Consider the following 19,380-nt stretch of genomic DNA (forward strand, 5'->3'; position numbering starts at 1 on the left):
AGAATCACATATACCTCTCACAGCTATGGGTAGGAGATATATTCTTAACCAAACAAGAGATAGAAGCAATTGTAAAAGATAAAATAGATAACTTTGATTACTTGAAACTGAAAAGCTTTTGCACAGACAAAATTAATAATTAACATACCTAGGATGAGAAGGGAAGTACTTGAACGAGGGAAAGAAATCTCTGTATGAAATTTCTCTAATAAGGGTTTGGTATACAAGAAATTCTCTCTCTCTCTCTCTCTCTCTCTCTCTCTCTCTCTCTCTCTCTCTCTCTCTCTCTCTCTCTCGTGTGTGTGTGTGTGTGTGTGTGTGTGAGAGAGAGAGAGAGAGAGAGAGAGAGTGTGTGTGTGTGTGTATGTGTGTGTGAAACAGCCATTCTCTAACAGAGAAGTGGTCAAAGGATATGAACAAATAGTTCCTCAAAAAAATGCAAAAATATTCACAAACACATGAAAGAATGCTCCAAATCACTAATAAGAGAAAGGAAAATTAAAAATCCTGAGGTTTTACCTTATAATTTGCAAATTGGCAAAAAAATGAACCCCAAAATGACAATGCTAACTGTGGGGGGGGGGTAATATAAAGATAAGCACACTAATACATTGTTGGTGGAGCTATGAAATGGTACAACCGTTTTCCAAAACAATTTGAAATGAAGATAGCAAAGTGACTAAGATGACTATATCCTTTGAACTAGAGGTTCCATTTCTGGGCTCATACCCCAAGAAAGCTCTCAATAAGAAGGAAGTCCACATGTACTTCAAAAGAATTACAGCAGCATTTTTTTTTTGTGATAGCAAGGAATTGGAAACAATGTATATGTCCATTGATTGGAGAATGGCTAAAAAAATTGTGACATATGAATGGAATAGAATATTATTGTCCTATACAAAATGATGGTAGGGACTTAACAGAAGTAGAAGAGATTAAGAAGAGGTAGCAAGAATAAACAAAATAACTATACAAGAAAGATCTTAATATCACTGATAACCACAATGGTTTGGTTACCCATCTGGAGAATGAAGTCAAGCGGGCCTCAGGAAGCTAGCTAGCTAATAAGGATAGTGGAGGTGACAGAATTTCAGTGGATTATTTATAATCCTAAAAGCTGATGGTATAAGTGCTGTATTCCACATGCCAGCAAATTGATAAAACTCAAGAGTAACTACTAAAAAGACCATTTTACATCCTAATCCTAAAGAAGGGCAATGTCAAAGAGTGTTCAAATTACTGAAAAACTGTACTTATTTGAGATGCAAGAAAGGTTTTGCTTAAGATTCTGCAAGCTAGGCTTCAGCAATATGTGAACCCAAAATTACCAGAAGAGTAGGCTAGTTTTCAAAGGGGCAGAGGAACTAGAAACCAAATTGCCAACATTCACTGGATTATGGAGAAAGCAATGGAGTTCCAGAAAAATATCTATTTCTGCTTCATTGACCACACTAACGCCTTGACTATGTGGATCACAACAAAATGTAGCAAGTCCTCAAAGGGAAAGAAGTACAAGATCAACTTACTTGTCTCTTGAGGATACAAGTTACCTGTATGCAAATCAAAAAGCAACCATTAAAACAAAAAATGGAATTGATTGGTTTATATTAGGAAAGGAGTACAACAAGGCTGCATAATGTCACCTTATTTATTTAATTTACATGCAGAGTACATCATGCAAAATGCCAGGCTGGACAAATCAAAAACCAGAATTAAGGTTGTTGGGAGAAATGTCAACAATCTCAAGATATGCAGAAGATATTGCTCTGATGGCAGAAAGTGAAGAAGAATTAAGAAGCCTCTTGTGAGTGAAAGAAGAGAACGTAAAAGCTGGTTTGAAGCTTAACATTTAAAAAAAGAACTAGGGTCATGGCAACTGGTCCCATCACTTCCTGGCAAATAGAGGGAAAAGAAATGGAAGGAGTATCAGATTTTATATTCCTGGGCTCAAAGATTACTGCAGATAGTGACTGCAGCCAAGAAATTAAAAAGACACTTGCTCCTCAGAAGGAAAGCTATGGCAAATCTGGACTCATACAGAAACATCACTGTAACAACAAGCACCCTAGCATACCCAGGATGGCCTGCTAGCACAGGTTCTTTGATCTGCTTTTCTAGGAAAGACTACTCGAAAAGGGGTTAACAATCCTACTTTTAATTATATTCACTAGTTCAGGGGAAAGGTCAGCACCCTGAGCATCAGAGAAAATACAAGCAGAGAAAAATACAAGCACAAAGATCAACAGACAGGGCTCCAGATACCTGACCAAAGAAATATTGTTATACATTTTACATATGCCACCGGATCGAGGGAGCACAAACTTTGGGTAGTCAGGGGGCTCTTAACAAAACAGCTACTCAGAGTCTCCTCCAGGGAATCACAAGGTTCTTCTCATAAGAGAACCCCCAAAGCAAAATACCAACTCAGAGTATACATACACACTTCTCAGAGCCAGAAAGCATCACAACCCTTGTGACTCAAGTGCCTAGTTAGAAATTAGCAAAAGGTGTGAAAACCTCCCCTAAGCAAGCTCCTCCTTAGGCAAGTCCCTCCCCCAATGGGCTCTGTGTGACTCAGGATGTATCACAGCTGGGCCTGAACTCAAAGCAGTAATACATCCATGATTGAATGTGTCATGGAATGCAGAGCACATATACAAGATGTTGTCTAGTGCACATTAAAGACAAAAAGACTAAAATAAAATAAAATTATGCATTCATTGAATGTGGAATATATATATATATATATATATATATATTTAGTTCAGAATTACATCAAAATGTAATTATGTTATGTTCTTATATAATTAGTAGTTCTTTCATTGATTAGAATCTATAACAGAATTTTGTATATAATTATTTCCTTTGAAATTTACTGATTTTAGAAGGAATTTCAAAAACAATAGACAAATAATGATACTACAGGGAAAGACAAAATGATGGGGAAGATCTTCCTAGTCCATTAACATTACAATCACCTTGCTGATAAAGATCCTCACAGCCAAAGCTGTAGTTTTTCCGGTAGTAATATATGGCTGTCAGAGTTGGACTATAAGGAAATCTGAACCTTGAAGAATCAACACTTTCAAATTGTCGTGCTAAAGAAGACTTTTGAGAGACCCTTGGACAGCAAGGAGATCAAATCAGTCAATATTTAAAGAAATTAGTTAAAATTATTATTGGAAGGACAAATATACTGAAGCTGAAGCTTAAATACTTTGGTCACATAATGAGAAGATGAGACTCATTGGAAAAGACCCTGGTGTTGGTAAAGATTGAAGGCAAAAAAAGAAGGTGATACAGAAGATGAGATGGATAGGGTCATAGAAGCAATAAACATGAGCTTGGATAGATTTAGAGAGATAGTGGAAGACAGAAGAGCCTGGTGTGCTATGGTCCATGGGGTTACCAGGAGTCAGACATGACTAAACAACAACAACAAGGAAATGAGTATGTGATGAATACAAAGTGAAAGATCTATAAGAACTGAGGCAGAGTCAAGTAAGCAGAGCCAAGAAAACAATATACACAGTAACTACAGTGTAAGTGGAAAGAACAACCACACACCAAAAAAAAAAAAAGCAAATATAATATAATTATAAAGATCAAGTGGGACTCAAATGAATATGAGAACACACCCTCATCCTACCCTTTTGTGGAAGTGGGAGGTTCACAGGTGTTACAATTGTGCATGTTTTGGGACCTTTTCAATATATTAATCCATTGTGCTAATTTTTTTTCTCTTAAAAAAATATTGTTTGTTATGTGCAATAGCTTTCTGGGAGGAGAGAATAGAAGGATATTATGAATAACTATAACGATTTAAGAAACCAGACATCATTAAAAACTTATTTTAAAGAATAACTAAAAAATTAGAATATGCATTTGTTCCCCGAATTCCTAAATTGTAATTTTATTCGCAAAAACTACACTTTTAATACAATCAATCAGGAAAGTTAAGGCTGAACACGGAGTAAGAAAAGACTGCCCTGCCAAAATGTCAAAGCAAAGAAGACATTGTTTTTCTAGAGTCAGAAATACTCAGAAATCCCTGGTTTTGTGGCATTAGTTGGCGAGCCTTTATTTAAAATTGTGCATTGACCTCCCTCCCCCCCCCCCCCCCCTCCCCCCTCCCCCCTCTCCCCCCTCCCCCCTCCCCCCTCCCCCCTTCCCGCCTCGCGCCAGCGTGGTAACTGCAGTCACTAACAGTCTGTGGCCTCAAGCCTCTTCCAGAGATGTGGTTTGAATGTCTGCCCGGACTGGCCGTTATGGGGGTATGTCTTACGATCCCCGGAATTAGCACCGCTCTCATCCAAAAGTACAGTAATGGGGGCAAGGAAAAGAGAATTGCTCGTAATCGATACCGGTGGAATCTACTGGAAAGGGACAGGAGGATCTCTGGATTCCATCGTTATTATGAGGCTAAGGGGTTGGAGAACATAAAGGAAGACTCGTAAATGGCCCCATGCTGCCCATCTTCATGATTGCAGAGCACATGTACAAGATGTTGTCTGGTGCATATTAAAGACGAAAAGACTAAAATAAAATAAAATTGTACATTCATTGAATGTTATGTTCTTAATATATAATTAGTAGTTCTTTCATTGATTAGAATCTATAACAGAATTTTGTATATAATTATTTCCTTTGAAATTTACTGATTTTAGAAGGAATTTCAAAAACAATAGACAAATAATGATACTACAGGGAAAGACAAAAATATATGTAATATAGTCATGTCCCTGACCCCCTGATGAGCTCTGGGCCCCTCTCCATAATAGCAAGCTCTGATAATTCGTATTAGTTTTACAGAGGGGGAAGGGGGAGAGAGAGAGGGGAAGAGAAAGAGGGAGAGAGGTGAGAGAGAGAGACTGGTCCTACATATCACTCGTACATTATAATTTCCAGAAACTTCAAATACTGGATTTTTTAAAAATTATCATGGACATCAGTTTGGACTGTTTTGTGAAGATAATTCAATCTAACAGGAAAGGCAAGTCACGGAATCATAGGATCATAGAGCTAGAGTTGGACAGGATTTAAGAGATAACTTAATACAATCCCTTTACAGATAAGGAAGCTGAGGCCCAAGAAAATTAGATGGCTTGCCCAATGTCATTCAGGTGCTTAAGTATCAAAGGTAGCATTTGAACTCAGGTCTTTTGACTCCAGATCCAATGATCTAAGAATGAGTTTCTTCAAGTACCAGAACCTTAAAGTATCATCCTCTTCTGATTTATTTAAAATTATATTATTATAAAAACTTGACAAAAGACAATTCTTTGCCTAACTAATGAAATTTCATGTCACTAATCTGTTTCCTTATTTTCTTGCTGTTTTGTCAGATGCAGGAAACTTTACATGTTTTAGCTGAAGGCCCTAAAGATACTTTTAATCCAGAAGATAGTTACTGAATACCTACCATAAAGTTATAGGAGCTAAAAACAGTAAAATATAGAAGGGTGAGAAAGTATGAAATTAAATGTACTATTAAATTCAAAGCATATTACCAAGATCTGTTGTCTTCCTTTGATTTATCAAACCCATTATTCTTAGATTACATTGGACTGGCAAAGTCAGTGTTTTTTTCTAAAATCCATGTTGGTTATTAGGCAGTATCTGTTGGTATATTGGCTTTTTGATGATTTGTTTTAATATTTTTTTCCCAGATATTGAAGTTAAGCTGACAGGCCAATAATTTCTGGGGTTATCTGTTTCTCAATTTTTAAATAGAGAAACTATATTGTGATTTTTCTAGTTTCTCTGCATCTCATTAGTTTTCAGATGTTGAAGGTACTCTACTAAGTTTCTGAAGATTATACTACTGGAATTCTCTCCTCACTGACCTCTCGATCTTTTCTATGGTGGCATATGATTTGGTCCGAGGCACACCATGCTTTCTATTTTATTGAGCATTGAGAATTTTATTTTTAACTAGATTCATATTAATTTTTTTTTTGCTTTTTGGCAGGGCAATTGGGATTAAGTGGCTTGCCCAAAGTCACACAGCTAGTACATGTGTCAAGTGTCTGAGGCTGGATTTGAACTCAGGTCCTCCTGACTCCAGGGCCAGTGATCTACTCACTGTGCCACCTAGCTGCCCCTATTCATGTTAATTTAAAGACAGTCACCTGTCTTTAAAGAGAAATGAATTCTCCCTATCATTAAAATTAAAGATTAGCTGTTTTGAATATATCTAGCTTGTTCACACAATCTTTCTTTTTAAAAATATTTTATTGATTCCTTTTGCTTTTACTTCATTTTCATTTCTGAATCTATCTCCCCTGCTTTCTCTACTCAGGAAGCTATCCTCTGTAGCAAAGGGGGGAAAAGAGAAAGAGGAAAAATAAAAGTAGCTCAGTAAAACCAATAAAACTCATCAATCAAATATAACAGTATATTCTACATTTCACAACCATAGTCCTAACCTGTCTCCCCCAACCTATGTTGGCCTGCAAAGGAGAGGAACTACATTTCCTCAGTTCCATTCTGCAGCCATGCTCAGTTGTTATAATTAAACATCATTCAGATTTGTTTGGTTTTGTTGTTGTTGTTCTTTCCATTTAAATTGTTGTAATTACTTGTCTATATAATTCTTCTGGTTGTGCTTTTTTTCCCTGCATCAGTTCATATAAATCTTCCTGTGCTTCTGGAAATTCTCCATACTTATACTTATTGCACAAAAACATTACATTATATTGTTTCTATTATTTTACTTCCAAAATTTGTCTCTGCAATCAAAGAAAGTGCTGCTACACACATTTGGTATATACAGGACCTTTCTATCTGTCTTTGACTTCCTTGAGGTATTTGCCTAGCAGTGGAGTCTCTGGATCAAAAAGCGTAAGACTGGGCCTTGTGGTCTTGAGACTACCATGACATTCACCCCTTAAGGGAAGCTGTAGCTTATAGAAACCATTGTTACAAGATTAGGTCTAATGAATCTAGTACTGGCTGAGAAATAGAATGGTGATCCATAGAATAGATTAGGTAAATACACAGTAGGAAATAATCATGGTAATCGAGTGTTTGGTAAACCCAAAGATCCAAGCTTTGGGGGAAAGAATTCACTATTTGACAAAAATATTTCTGGGAAAACCAAAAAGCAGTTTATCAGAAACTAGACATAAATCAACATCTCACACTGTATACCAAGGTAAGGTAAAAATAAGTACATCATTTAGACATAAAGGATGATATATGTAAAGTAAGGGAGCTTGGAAATTTTTACCTCTCAGATCTATGGATAAGGGAAGTGTTTGTGACCAAACAAGAGATAAAGAGGATCACTGGTAGTAAAATGAATAATTTTGATTACATGAAATTAAAAAAGAGTTTGCACAAACAAAACAAATGAATCGAAATTTAGAATGAAAGCAGTAAAATGGAGGGGAGAGGTTACAAGTTTCTCTGCTAATGGTCTCACTTGTAGAATACAGAGGGAACAAAGTCAAATTTATAAAAATAAGAACCACTCCCCAATTGATAAATAGTCAATCGATATGAACAGTTTTTAGAAAAAGAAATTAAAGCTATCTATAGTCATATAAAAAATGCTTTAAATCATTATTGATTAGAGAAATGCAAATTTAAACAACTATGGCACTACCTCACACCAATCAGTTTGGCTAACATGCCAGAAAAAGAAAATGACAAATGCTAGGAAAGATGTGGAAAAATAGGGATACTGATGCCCTGTTAGTAGGTTGTAAACTGATCAAATAATTATTGGAAACAATTTGGAACTATGCCCAAAGGGCTGTAATAATGTGTATACCCTTTGAACCAATACCACTTCCAGGTCTGTATCACAAAGAAATCAAGTAAAAAGGAAAAGGACTTATATGCACAAAAATATCTATAGCAGCTTTTTCGTGGTGTCAAAGAAATTGGAAATTGAAGTGACTTCCAACAATTGGGGAATGGATGAACAAGTTATGGTATATAATTGTGATGGAATACTATTATTCTATAAGAAAGGATGACAAAAATGGTTTCAGAAAAATCTAAGAAGACATATGAACTGATGCAAAGTAAAGTGAGCACAACCAAAAGAACATTGCACACAATAACAGTAATATTGTAAAAACGATTAACTGTGAAAGACTTAGCTATTCTCAGCAGTACAGTGATCTAAGAATTCCTCTTTTAAATTTTTTTATCTTTCCCCCAATTACATGTTAGGACAATTTTTAACATTTTTAGCTTTATATTATATTTATGTAATATATAAATATATTTATATTATTATATTTAGCTTTATATTTCTCTTATCAGAGAAATTTGACACAAAGATTTTCCCATTCAGCCACTTCCCTTTTTATACTTGATGCATTAATGTTGTCTGTGCATAAGTTTTTAAGTTTTAAGTAATCAATATTATCTTCTTTATCTTGAATTGCCTCTATGATTAATTTGTTTAGGAATTTATCTCTAGCCCATACCTGTAAGAAGTACATTATCTGTTTCTCTTCTCATTTTTATAGTGTGATCTCTAATATTATTGTCACATATTCACTTAGAATGTATTGTGTTAGTCTAAGCCTAGTTTCTGGCAGACTGCTTTCCAGTTTTCCCAGCAGTTTTTAATCAATTAGGGAGTTTTTCCCTAGGTAAGTTATGTTTTCCACTTCATCAAATGCTGACTTATTGAATTCTATTATTTCTCAATCTCCCTTGTCTAGTCTGTTCCATTGATCCATCTCTCTATTCTTTAACCAATACCAGATGACTTTATGGACTGCTGCTTTGTAATATAGTTTGAGGTCTGTAAGTGCTATTCTTCCTTACTCTCTACTTCTTTTGATCATTTCCCTTGATGTTCTAGATCTTTTGCTTTTTTTAAATGAATATTGCTGTTATTTTATCAAGCTCTGTAAAGTATCCCTTTGGTAAATCAATTGGAATAGCATAAAAAATAAGAATTAATTTTGGTAGCATTATGATTTTTATATTATCATAGCCTAGCCATGGGCACTGAATATTCCTCCAGCTATTTAGGTTTTTTTCTTTTCTTTAAGGAGAATTTTGTAATTGAATCTGTACAAGTCTTTTGTGTGCTTTCAGGGGTTGATCCCCAGATATTTTATGCATTTTATAGTTATTTGCAATGAAATTTCCCTTTCTTTAATTGCTTCCTATGTTTTGTTATTATTATGTGGAAATACTGTTGATTTTTGAGTATTTATTTTGTGGCCTGCAACTTTGCTGAAGCTATTAGTTGTCTTAATTAGTATCTTTGCTGACTCCCTGGGGTTTTCTAAGTAAACCATAAGCCATTAGCAAACAGGAATACCTTTATCTCCTTTTACTTATCATTACTCTTTCAATTCCTTTCTCTTGTCATATTACTATTGCTAGTATTTCCAGAAATCTATCAAATAATAGTGGGGAGAGTGGGTATCCTTGCTTCACTCTCATATTTATTGGAAAAGATTTTAGCGTATTCCTATTGCATATGATGCTTACTTTCATGTTGTCAAAATTACAGGATCATAGATTTGGAGTTGAAGGGAACCTCATGGGTCACCTAGTTCAACCCCGTTATTTAACTGAGAGGAAACTGAAACCTAAAGAATTTATTTGCCCAAGATCTCACATTGGTATGTTAGAGCTGGTATTTGGACTGAGGTCCTCTGACTACAGGGGCAATTTAGTCAAGAATTTTCCCTTTAGGCATACCTGTGAAAGGTACTTGATCTCATACTTTTTTAAAAAAATAATGCAGCATTTTCTATATGAGTCACTGAACTTATTAGGCTTTTTGTGATATATGGCATAATATGACAATCTATATCTAAGTCTATTTTTTTCAAAACTACTTTTCAATTTTCCAGGCAGTATTAACCAACTGAAGAGTTCCTCCCCAAGTTAATTTATGTTCTCTAGTGAACCAAACACCAGTTTATTTAGTTTGGTTATTCCTGATTCTCTCTTATCTAGTCTGTTTCACTGATCTACTATATTTCTTAATTAGGACAAAATAGTTTTGATTATTACTGCTTCATAACATGGACAGCTAGGTGGCACAGTGGATAGAGTGCCAGAGCTGGAGTCAGGAAGATTCATCTTTGTGAGTTCAAATCTGGCCTCAGATACTCACTAGCTGCGTGATCCTGGGCAAGTCATTTAACCCTGTTGGCATCAGTTTCTCTTCTGTAAAATGAGCCAGAGAAAGAAATGGCATACTACTCCAGTATCTTTGCCAAGAAAACCCCAAATGGGGTCATAAAGAGTTAGGCACAACTGAGAAACAACTGAACAACAACAAAAAGCTTAATAATATAGTTTGAAGTATAGAGGTGCTAGTCTCCCCTCCATTCCTACTTTTACCCACTCCTTCCTTTGAGATTCTATACCTTTTTGTTTCACCCAATGAATTTTATTATTTTGTCTTGTTCTAAAAAGTACCTTACCCCAGTCTTTGGTACGTCCCCTGTGTTCTATGATGTTAGAGAGATCACTGAGAGTAGCTCAGTAATCCCATCTGCCAGTTCCTTCAGAATTCCAATACCTGTATATAGTTCATATGGGCCCTCTGGTGACTTAAATTCAGCTCAGCCAGCTAGTAAAGTGTTCTCTGACTTGAGGCCTTTCCTGGTCCCCAGCTGCTGTTAATATTCTATTCATTCTACTACCCCAAAATTATTTTGGTTTTGCTTATCAAAGTAGATATCATTGTTCCCTTATAAAATATAGGCTCCTTGAAAGAGGTGCTATTTAATTTTTGTCTTTGCATCCTCAGCATCTGGCACTGCGCTCAACTCAATTCCACAACCGTTGATTGTGTGTATGTAAGGTATTTGCTCAGTACAGAAGGCAGAAACACAAACTGAGGAAAAAAAAGTCTTTCATTCTAATGGGGAATAGGACCTGAAACTGGTCATACTCTTAGATTAGGTAATTCCACTACTGGGGGAAAAAAACCTTGTGTGGATATTCCCTCTCCCTCTCACCTTTCCCCACTTCTCTCCTCCCAACCCCCACAATGCAGTTTACAATCTTCCTATAATTTTTACAGTTGAAAAATATAAACCTTAGTTGTCCAGAGAAGTTAGTTTTTTAGTTTTACTCACCAGATAACTGAGCTTATGCACAAGCTCTGAATCTCACTCCCCATTAGAAGATCCCTTTTCCCTGCCCCTTCTCACTCCCTCACATATTTCCCTAGGGAAGTACAAGGGGAAAGAATGTTAAATGTGCAATCACAAGACTTTGGTTTCAATCCTGGCCCTCTTACTTACAGCTGTTTGACTTTGGGCAAGTCAATTCTCAGTTGAGCTCCAGTTTCCTTATCTGAAAATGGGAATAATGAAGCTTGTACTAGTTATATCCCCAGGTTTTTGGAGTAAAGAATCCTATAAAGCTTAAGTGAGTACTTTAAAAAGAGCATTGGATTTTGAGTCAGACTGTTCAGACTCAAATCTTAGTTCTATCACTTGTGTGACCATGGGTGAGTCTAGTGATTTCTCTGGGTCTCGGTTTCCTCATCTGTAAAGTTAGAAGGTTGGACTAAATTACTTTGGCAGGCCTTTCCAGATCTCTCTCTATAATGCTTTGATCCTACATGCTTCTGAACTATTAAATCCTTTAACTAGAAACAAAGTCTTTTATTTCACAATTAAAGATAAAAGGTTTAACAAGCAAACTATTGGGACACAGAAATTTTTGGTGTGAATTAATTTTTGTCAAGGTGTAAATTGTATTGATGTTTTTCTGTTTTGATATGGTGAGAAAGTTAGAACAACATAAAACAACAGATTTCTAAAGGTAGGGAGAGGAGAAGATGCCACTGAGTGGGAAAGAAGAACAGAAAGAAGATCCTAGAGATACCAAGGACAAACTTCTGGGGGCACACCTAATTGTCTTTATACCTTCAGGAGACAAACTGAAGTGATTTTTAAAAATTTTATTACTACAAGAATTGGCCCCTCCCTGCTTTATGTAAAATTATGCTGATATTCCAAATAGGTTTATTTTCATAGGATCATAGACTTAGAGCTGGAAGGGACCTTTGATAACTCATTTTACAGATTTGGAAACTGAGGCTTAGAGAAATGAAGTGATTTTCCGAAGTTCACACATGTAATAAGTAACAGCATCAGGATTTGTACCCAGGTCCTTTCGACTCCAAATCTATTATTCCTTTCACTGTGCCATGGTTTCTGTCCGTTTCCTCTCTCTTGTAATAAAACATGTGTTTCTAAAATGCATTACCTTTTCTATGCTGTTCTGAAAGAACACTGGCTCCAGAGTCAGAAGTGGATTCAAATCCCATCTCAAATTGTTGCTACCTGTGTAGCCATAATAAAGTCACTTTAAGTCCTTTCCCTCAGTTTCTTCATCTTTACAATGAAGGGACTAGATTAGGTGACCTTTGAGGACTCTTCCATTTCTACATTGATAATCCTATGATTACATAGCTATATGTCCCTTCAATTTCTGACCTTAGACTCTACCTAAAGCCTACTCTGGTGCTCCATTGTGGCATATGAATAATTTTAGATTCTTGAAAGCTATGACAGTGGAATCTCTAGCAGATTACACCAAGTTGAAGAAGGCTTCAAGAGCTTTCCTGGCAACAGAGAGTACTGTAGCCAGAATGGCCTTTGTTTTCTTTGAATGACTCAGCTTACCTCATTGAGTCCCTGGACGCTGGGGCTTGCTCTTCCGGGGCAGGACCAGAACTTCCTGTGTGATGAGTCATGGGGCTGGCTGAGGGGAGGTGTTAATGTCTATGCTAGGGGGAGGGGCCAACTCAAGAACCAATCAGCCCTGGTCATTCAGGCGGAGCTTGATGATGTCAAAGACCCTATAAGAGGGGAGAGGACAGCTTGAAGATCCTCTCTCTTCCTTTTCCGGTTGGAGCCAGCGACAGTTACAACGACAGTTACAGAGGCAGTTACGACAGTTACGTCAGTTACAGCCACAGCTGAAGCAGGAGCTGCCAGTAGCAGAGCTAACCTACGGGAGAAAGCTGAACAAAGACTTCAGGCCATTACAGCGACAGTTACAGCGACAGTTGGAGCCAGAGGCAGTTACAGAGGCAGTTACGACAGTTACGTCAGTTACAGCCACAAGTTCAGCCACAGCTGAAGCAGGAGCTGCCAGCAGCAGAGCTGACCTACGGGAGGAAGCTGAACAAAGACTTCAGGCCAGTGGGTAATCTTATTACCATCGAGGGGGAAGCATGATTTTGCTTTACGCAATCATGCTTCTCTGTAGCCTCCTGGTTACTCTTGCAAGGCGTACTTATTGGGCCTGGAAGATTTTGATCAACATATCAAAATGGGGTTGCTGGTTCATGGGTTGGTTACTGTTGAGCCTAAATAAATGTTTTGATTCTTCTGCCTTCTACTTTGAGAGTTTCTTATATCCGGCGATTCCGAACCTTTCAGACATGTTTATGATCCTCTTTGAGATTATAAACTCGGCCCTCCTGATACAAGTACCTATAGCCTCTACTAATTAAGAGATAGTAAAGTTAAATATGAGGAGAGGGCTTAACCTGGGTTCTATGAACTGTATATACACACATATGTATAGGATTAAAAAGGAAACCAAATAAAATAGCTATTTTATATAATATAATATATATATATCATATAACAGTATATAATATTGAATATATATCACAATATATAATTTTATATGCATATCTGTATAAAACCTCTCTTTTGTTAAATGACTTGCCCAGGTTCACACAGCTAAGAAGTATCTGAAGCCAGATCTATAGCCATTGACTCACTGGGTTTAGAGTCAAAGGTTCTGGGTTCAAAGCCAGGCTTTGCTACTCAATACTTATGTGACCTTAGGCCTCTCAGGACATGGATTCTCTCATCTTTTTAAAATGAGAGGGTGTACCCAGTGATCTCAAGGACCTTTTGAGAAATGTATCTATAATCCTCTGAACTTAATAGGCAGGAAAAAAACTGGTTACCATGGTATAAATTATTTCCAAATCAGGTATCTGTGCAGTTAGACTATTATTTAGCCATAGCCATAGTAGTTATCATATATAGCTATTTCAGTATAATTGGTTTCCCTTCTCATCTTATGTATTTTTTTTATGTATTTAAAAACATTATTCTAAGAAAGGGGTCTGTTCTGGGCTGGGCTTGCCACAGACCAGTACTCTGGTAATTTATTTAGTTGACACATAGGTCATTCAACAGTTGTCAAAAGGAGGTTTATCTAGTATTAGCAGGAGGATATTCAACAAGGACAGGCACTGAGGACACCTCAAGTTGATCCAAGTGAGTGATGCTCCATTACCTGGATTGTCCTGTGTGACCCACCGATCAGTCATCAGAGAGGTCCTGGAGCTCCTTATGACTGCCATGTACTCAAGTAACAAGTAAGTGATGCCAATAGTCTGAGCCTTTAGTTCTCTGAGCCAACCAAGTCCCAAAGATGGTCTCAATACCTTTTAATGTAAAACTAATTAGCTTGGGGACAGGGAGAAGGACACTGCTCCTCTTAGAGGGTCTGTGGTCTTCACTTAAGTTCAAAATGGGTCAAATAACAAAAAAAATTAAGAGCACCTAATATAGTCTTGGTAGCAGCAGGTAGGACCACCAGGGGATCAGCACCTTGCCATAGTAACCCATAAACTAAGGGAAAAGCATAATGATTTTCAATCTCTCACATGCTCCCTCTTCTTCTGCCCTGACAATAGAAGGGTCAGAGTAACAGGAAAAGGAGGGGAGAGGGTATTAATAGAATATTTAGATTGTGAATAAACACTAACTGAACTGCTGGTACCCTCAATGCGAGATCTTTGCCCAACAACAAAGGAATTGACAAATTACTGAAGGACCTGAACCGTAACAATGTTGATTTTCTTGTAGAAATGTAACCAGAGACCAGAAACAAATTGCAGATAAATGGAAAGACGATTCAGTTTCTCATTTAAAAGTTGAGTAAAGGATCAGTCTGAATCGTGTGCGCAAAGGAAAGAAGCAGCAATGTCTCATGGGACATGTAGCCTTCTCACCCCGAGATGCTCACTGTGAGGAGAATAGGTATAATAAGAAATAAATAATATTTACATATCACTATGTGCCAGGTGCCCTGTTAAGTGCTCTATGATTATAATCTCATCTGATCCTCACAACAACCCTGCAAGGTAGGTTCTATAATTATCTCCAATTCATAAATGAAGAAACAGGCAAATGATTTGCCCAGTGTCACAGAGCTAGTAAGTGTCTGAGGCTATATCTGAACTCAGGTTTTCTGACTATCTACAGCAAAAGACTGCCATTAAGATCATCGAAATTTATGCAACAGTATCTGCTTTACAGAATAAACTAGAGAAATTCTACAAGGACTCTGACAAGAGCCTCCGAACCAGGCCAACCTGTACCTTGATACTCAGTATTTGATGTGAAGGAATGGGAGCACAGGGAAGATCTCCAGGTGGGGCACAAGGGGGAAGAAGTTAGAAAATGTGGTTCAAAATCAAGACATGAATGAAAGAGGCCAAAGTCTTATAGACTAAGAATATCTTCTCCAGAAAGAGAGTTGGACTGGACATGGCAATCATGGAACTTTACATACAAATAAGTAAAATCCCATTTCATAGCACAGGGACAGACTCACTGGGTTTAGAGTCAAAGGTTCTGGGTTCAAAGCCAGGCTTTGCTACTCAATACTTATGTGACCTTAGGCCTCTCAGGACATGGATTCTCTCATCTTTTTAAAATGAGAGGGTGTACCCAGTGATCTCAAGGACTTTTTGAGAAATGTATCTATAATCCTCTGAACTTAATAGGCAGGAAAAAAACTGGTTACCATGGTATAAATTATTTCCAAATCAGGTATCTGTGCAGTTAGACTATCTATTATTTAGGACCAAGGCCAAAATCAATACCAATTTGGAAGAAAGGATAAAGATGAGATGATGATAATGCCTAAAGTTACAATCTAACCCATTTAAACAAGCTGTTTTCTCTGGAAAAAGTGGAAACTGGATGAAAGAAAAGACATTGGTTCTGATTACATAATTTCTTAGAGATAATTTAAGGGACATAAAACAGTTGACAACAAGGAAGCAAAAGAGACCAGAAACCAACTCCTCCATCAAACATTTGATCTCTATGTGAACCTGAGAGAAATAGCTGCCATGAACTGGGTCCTAAATTGAATAAAAGGAGAATAAATTGGATTGTATTTGAAAAATTGTATAGCATTTTCAATGACCTCAAGGTACTCTCTAAAACCTAAAATGATCTTTTAATTTTTTTTTTGCAATGAGATGTTCTTGATGACATCATATAACTGTGAATCATGAAAGGCTGTTACCCTAGATGAAACAAAATTGTAGGTGGCCCAGAGATCAATAAAGGAGCAAAACATTGGGTCTGCATTCTGTTGCTAGAGCCTTCCTTCAGTTGACTATCTCCAATTTTTCCTGAATATATTTTGTTTGTATATAGTTGTTTTCACATTGTCCCCCTCGTTAGACTGTGTCCTCCTGAGACCATAGCACTTAGCATGGTGCCTGGAACATAGTAGGCACTTAAATATTTGTTAACTGACTGCAGGGGTCATGAAGAGTCAGAAGCAATATAAAATACATCACTAATGATATTTAATTGAAAAACGGAGAGGAATAGTAATGCAGCAAAGGCAAAGGATAACAGGTGGACAGCCCAAATGCTACACTGGGAGCTATGCATGTTAAAAGACCAAAAGGAAAAGCTTCTAGGTTACTGGTACATTCTGTATGAAGAATTTATGGGAAAATTTGGACAAGAATCATCTAAGTCAAAAAGGTATGGGTAAGTCGCAATGTGTGCAAGTGGAAGAAAATACTTGAAATACATGAATGAGATGATGGATCCATCAACATATATCAGATGCTACTCCCTTTTTTCCTTCCTTTTTTCCCTCTTCACCTTTATCAGTTGCCCTTCTATAACTTGTAATAATAATGGTTAACATTTATATAGTGCTTACTATGTGCTAGACACTGTGCTAAGTGCTTTATAATTATCTCACTTGATCCTCACAAGAACCTTGTGAGGTAGGTGCTATCATTATTCCCATTTTACAGATGAGGATGTGGAGGCAAAGAGAGGTTAAGTGACATGCCCAGGGTCACACAGCTAGGAAGTGTCTGAGGCCAGCCTTGAATTCAGGTCTTCTAGGCTTGGCACTCTACTGTACCACCTAGCTGCTATAACAGAGAGACAATTTTGTCTATCATTAATATCAGACATTCTTAAAACATAGTACACACAAATGTAGATGTTCCCCATCCCTATTCCTCTCTCATGTCTTCTAGCTCTGGAAAGTGAAGCAATTTGCCTTCTGGAATTCCAAATAGGAAGGGAGAAGGGAAAGGAAGGAAACAAACATTTATTAAGTGCCAACTATGTGCCAGCCATTGTGCTAAGTACTTTACAAATATCATCAAATATCATTTGATTCTCACAAGATCCCTGTGAGATAGGTGCTATTATGATCCCCATATTAGAGTTCCGGAAGTAGTGAGGGACAGAGGGCAAGTGATGTAGCTAATAAGTGTCTGAGGCTAGAATTGAACTCCAGGCTTCCTGACTGTGGACCAGAACTCTATCCACTAGATCTCCTTCATAATAGAACATGTTTCCTTTTTCACTGATATAATTAAGTTCCTTGAGATAAATCAATAAAGACTTATAAATGTGTTAGTCTTTGGGAATACAAAGACAAAAGTGAAACAATTCCTGCCCCCAAGAAGCTTATATTCTAATAAGGGAGACAACATGAATATGCACATATGTGTGTATACATATATATGGAGAAAGAGGGAGAGGGGAAGAGAGAGAGAGGAAGAGAGAGAGAGAGGAAGAGAGAGAGAGAGAGAGAGAGAGAGAGAGAGAGAGAGAGAGAGAGAGAGAGAGAGAGAGAGAGAGAGGGAGGGAGGGAGGGAGGAAGAGAGAGGGAGGGAGGGAGGGAAGGAGAGAGAACAGAAATACATGAAGTGAATACAAGGTAATTTTGGGAGAGAGGGCACTGGCAACTGGGGGAAACAAGAAAGGCTTCAAATAGCAACACCTGAGCTGAGTCTTAAAGGAAACCAGAGATTCCAAGAATTAGAAGTGACTATGTCATTCATTCTAGGCATAAGGACATCTATTGCAAAGGCATAGAAATATAAGATGGAATGTCATATGTTTAGAAAAGTAAATAGCCACTAGAATAACTGGACCATAGTATAACCATAGAATAACTGGCAAATAGTAGGGGGACAAGCCAGAAAGTTTTAAATGTAAATCAAAGGAATTTATTATCTAGAGGTAATAGGGAGCCACTGGAGTTTATTGAGTAAGGGGAATAAGAGTGATATCATCAAATGTGAACTCTATGAAAATTATTTTGAAGTCTGAGTGGAGGACTGAATTGGAATAGGGAGAGGTTTAAGACAGGGAAACCCAAGGAAGCTATTATAATAGTTCAGGCAAGATCTCTAGTTTCTAGGACAGTATCTGGCATTTAGTAGATCATTAGGGGCAGCTAGGTGGTACAGTGGATAGGGTGGCAGACCTGGAGTCAAGAAGACTCGTCTTTCTGAGTTTAAATCTGGTCTTAGACATTTACCAGCTATGTGACCCTGGGCAAGTCGCTTAACCCTCTTTGCCTCAGTTTCTTCACCTGTAAAATGAGCTGGAGAAGGAAATGACAAACCACTCCAATATCTTTGTGAAGAAAACCCCAGATGGGGTCATGAAGAGTCAGAAACAACAACAGCAAGTAGATGATTAATAGATGTTTGTTGATTGATTGATTGTTCCTAATTCTTCAGTCTAACTCATCCAAGCAGAGAATCACTAACCCAGGAGCTAGTGATCTCTTCAAATTCCCTAGAATTTTCCATCTGGGTAGAAAATGGTCAGAGCATTCCTGTAGAGGTCAGTAGCCCTTTGACAAGAAGAATACTTAAATATGGTTTCAGTTCTGCACTACCCTCATCCATATCCCTAAACAGGGTGATATGTTTACACTCATATCCAGTGTCCTGATATTTTTGTGCATAAATACAAAAAGGGAGAAAGCATCTTCCCTGGCCCTTCTACCAGTCAATCCAAACTCCTAACCCTAGTCTCCTTTCAATTGGAAGACTTTTATGATCTTTCAAGAAAATTCAGTTCTCCACAGAGTTTGTTGCTAAACTCTTTCTCTCGGGGACATTTCTATTTCCCTAAACCTGTTGTAATATGCTTTCTCAAAATCCTTTCCCACTATTTTTCTGTTTTCCTTTCCATTTTCTTTTAAATCATAAATTTTTTATACACATGTTCCCCAAAGTTGGCTTTTGCCTCTAAAACTTCAATTTATTTCCTCCTATCGCAAGTCTCAAAATATAAAAAGCTATACTTTAGTTAATACCTCTCC

General features: G+C 37.3%; 1 protein-coding gene across 1 annotated transcript; it reads left to right on the forward strand.

The window, feature by feature from the left end:
* The first annotated feature begins 4,235 nt into the window (after window positions 1-4,235).
* On the forward strand, window positions 4,236-4,457 carry LOC118835646 (NADH dehydrogenase [ubiquinone] 1 alpha subcomplex subunit 1-like). The gene has a single exon (XM_036742856.1). It carries the CDS (start codon window positions 4,236-4,238, stop codon window positions 4,455-4,457), a length of 222 nt encoding a protein of 73 aa, XP_036598751.1.
* Window positions 4,458-19,380: the final 14,923 nt, after the last annotated feature.

The sequence above is a fragment of the Trichosurus vulpecula genome, chromosome 2, assembly GCF_011100635.1.
Source record: "Trichosurus vulpecula isolate mTriVul1 chromosome 2, mTriVul1.pri, whole genome shotgun sequence".
In the NCBI taxonomy this organism is placed as follows: Eukaryota; Metazoa; Chordata; class Mammalia; order Diprotodontia; family Phalangeridae; genus Trichosurus; species Trichosurus vulpecula.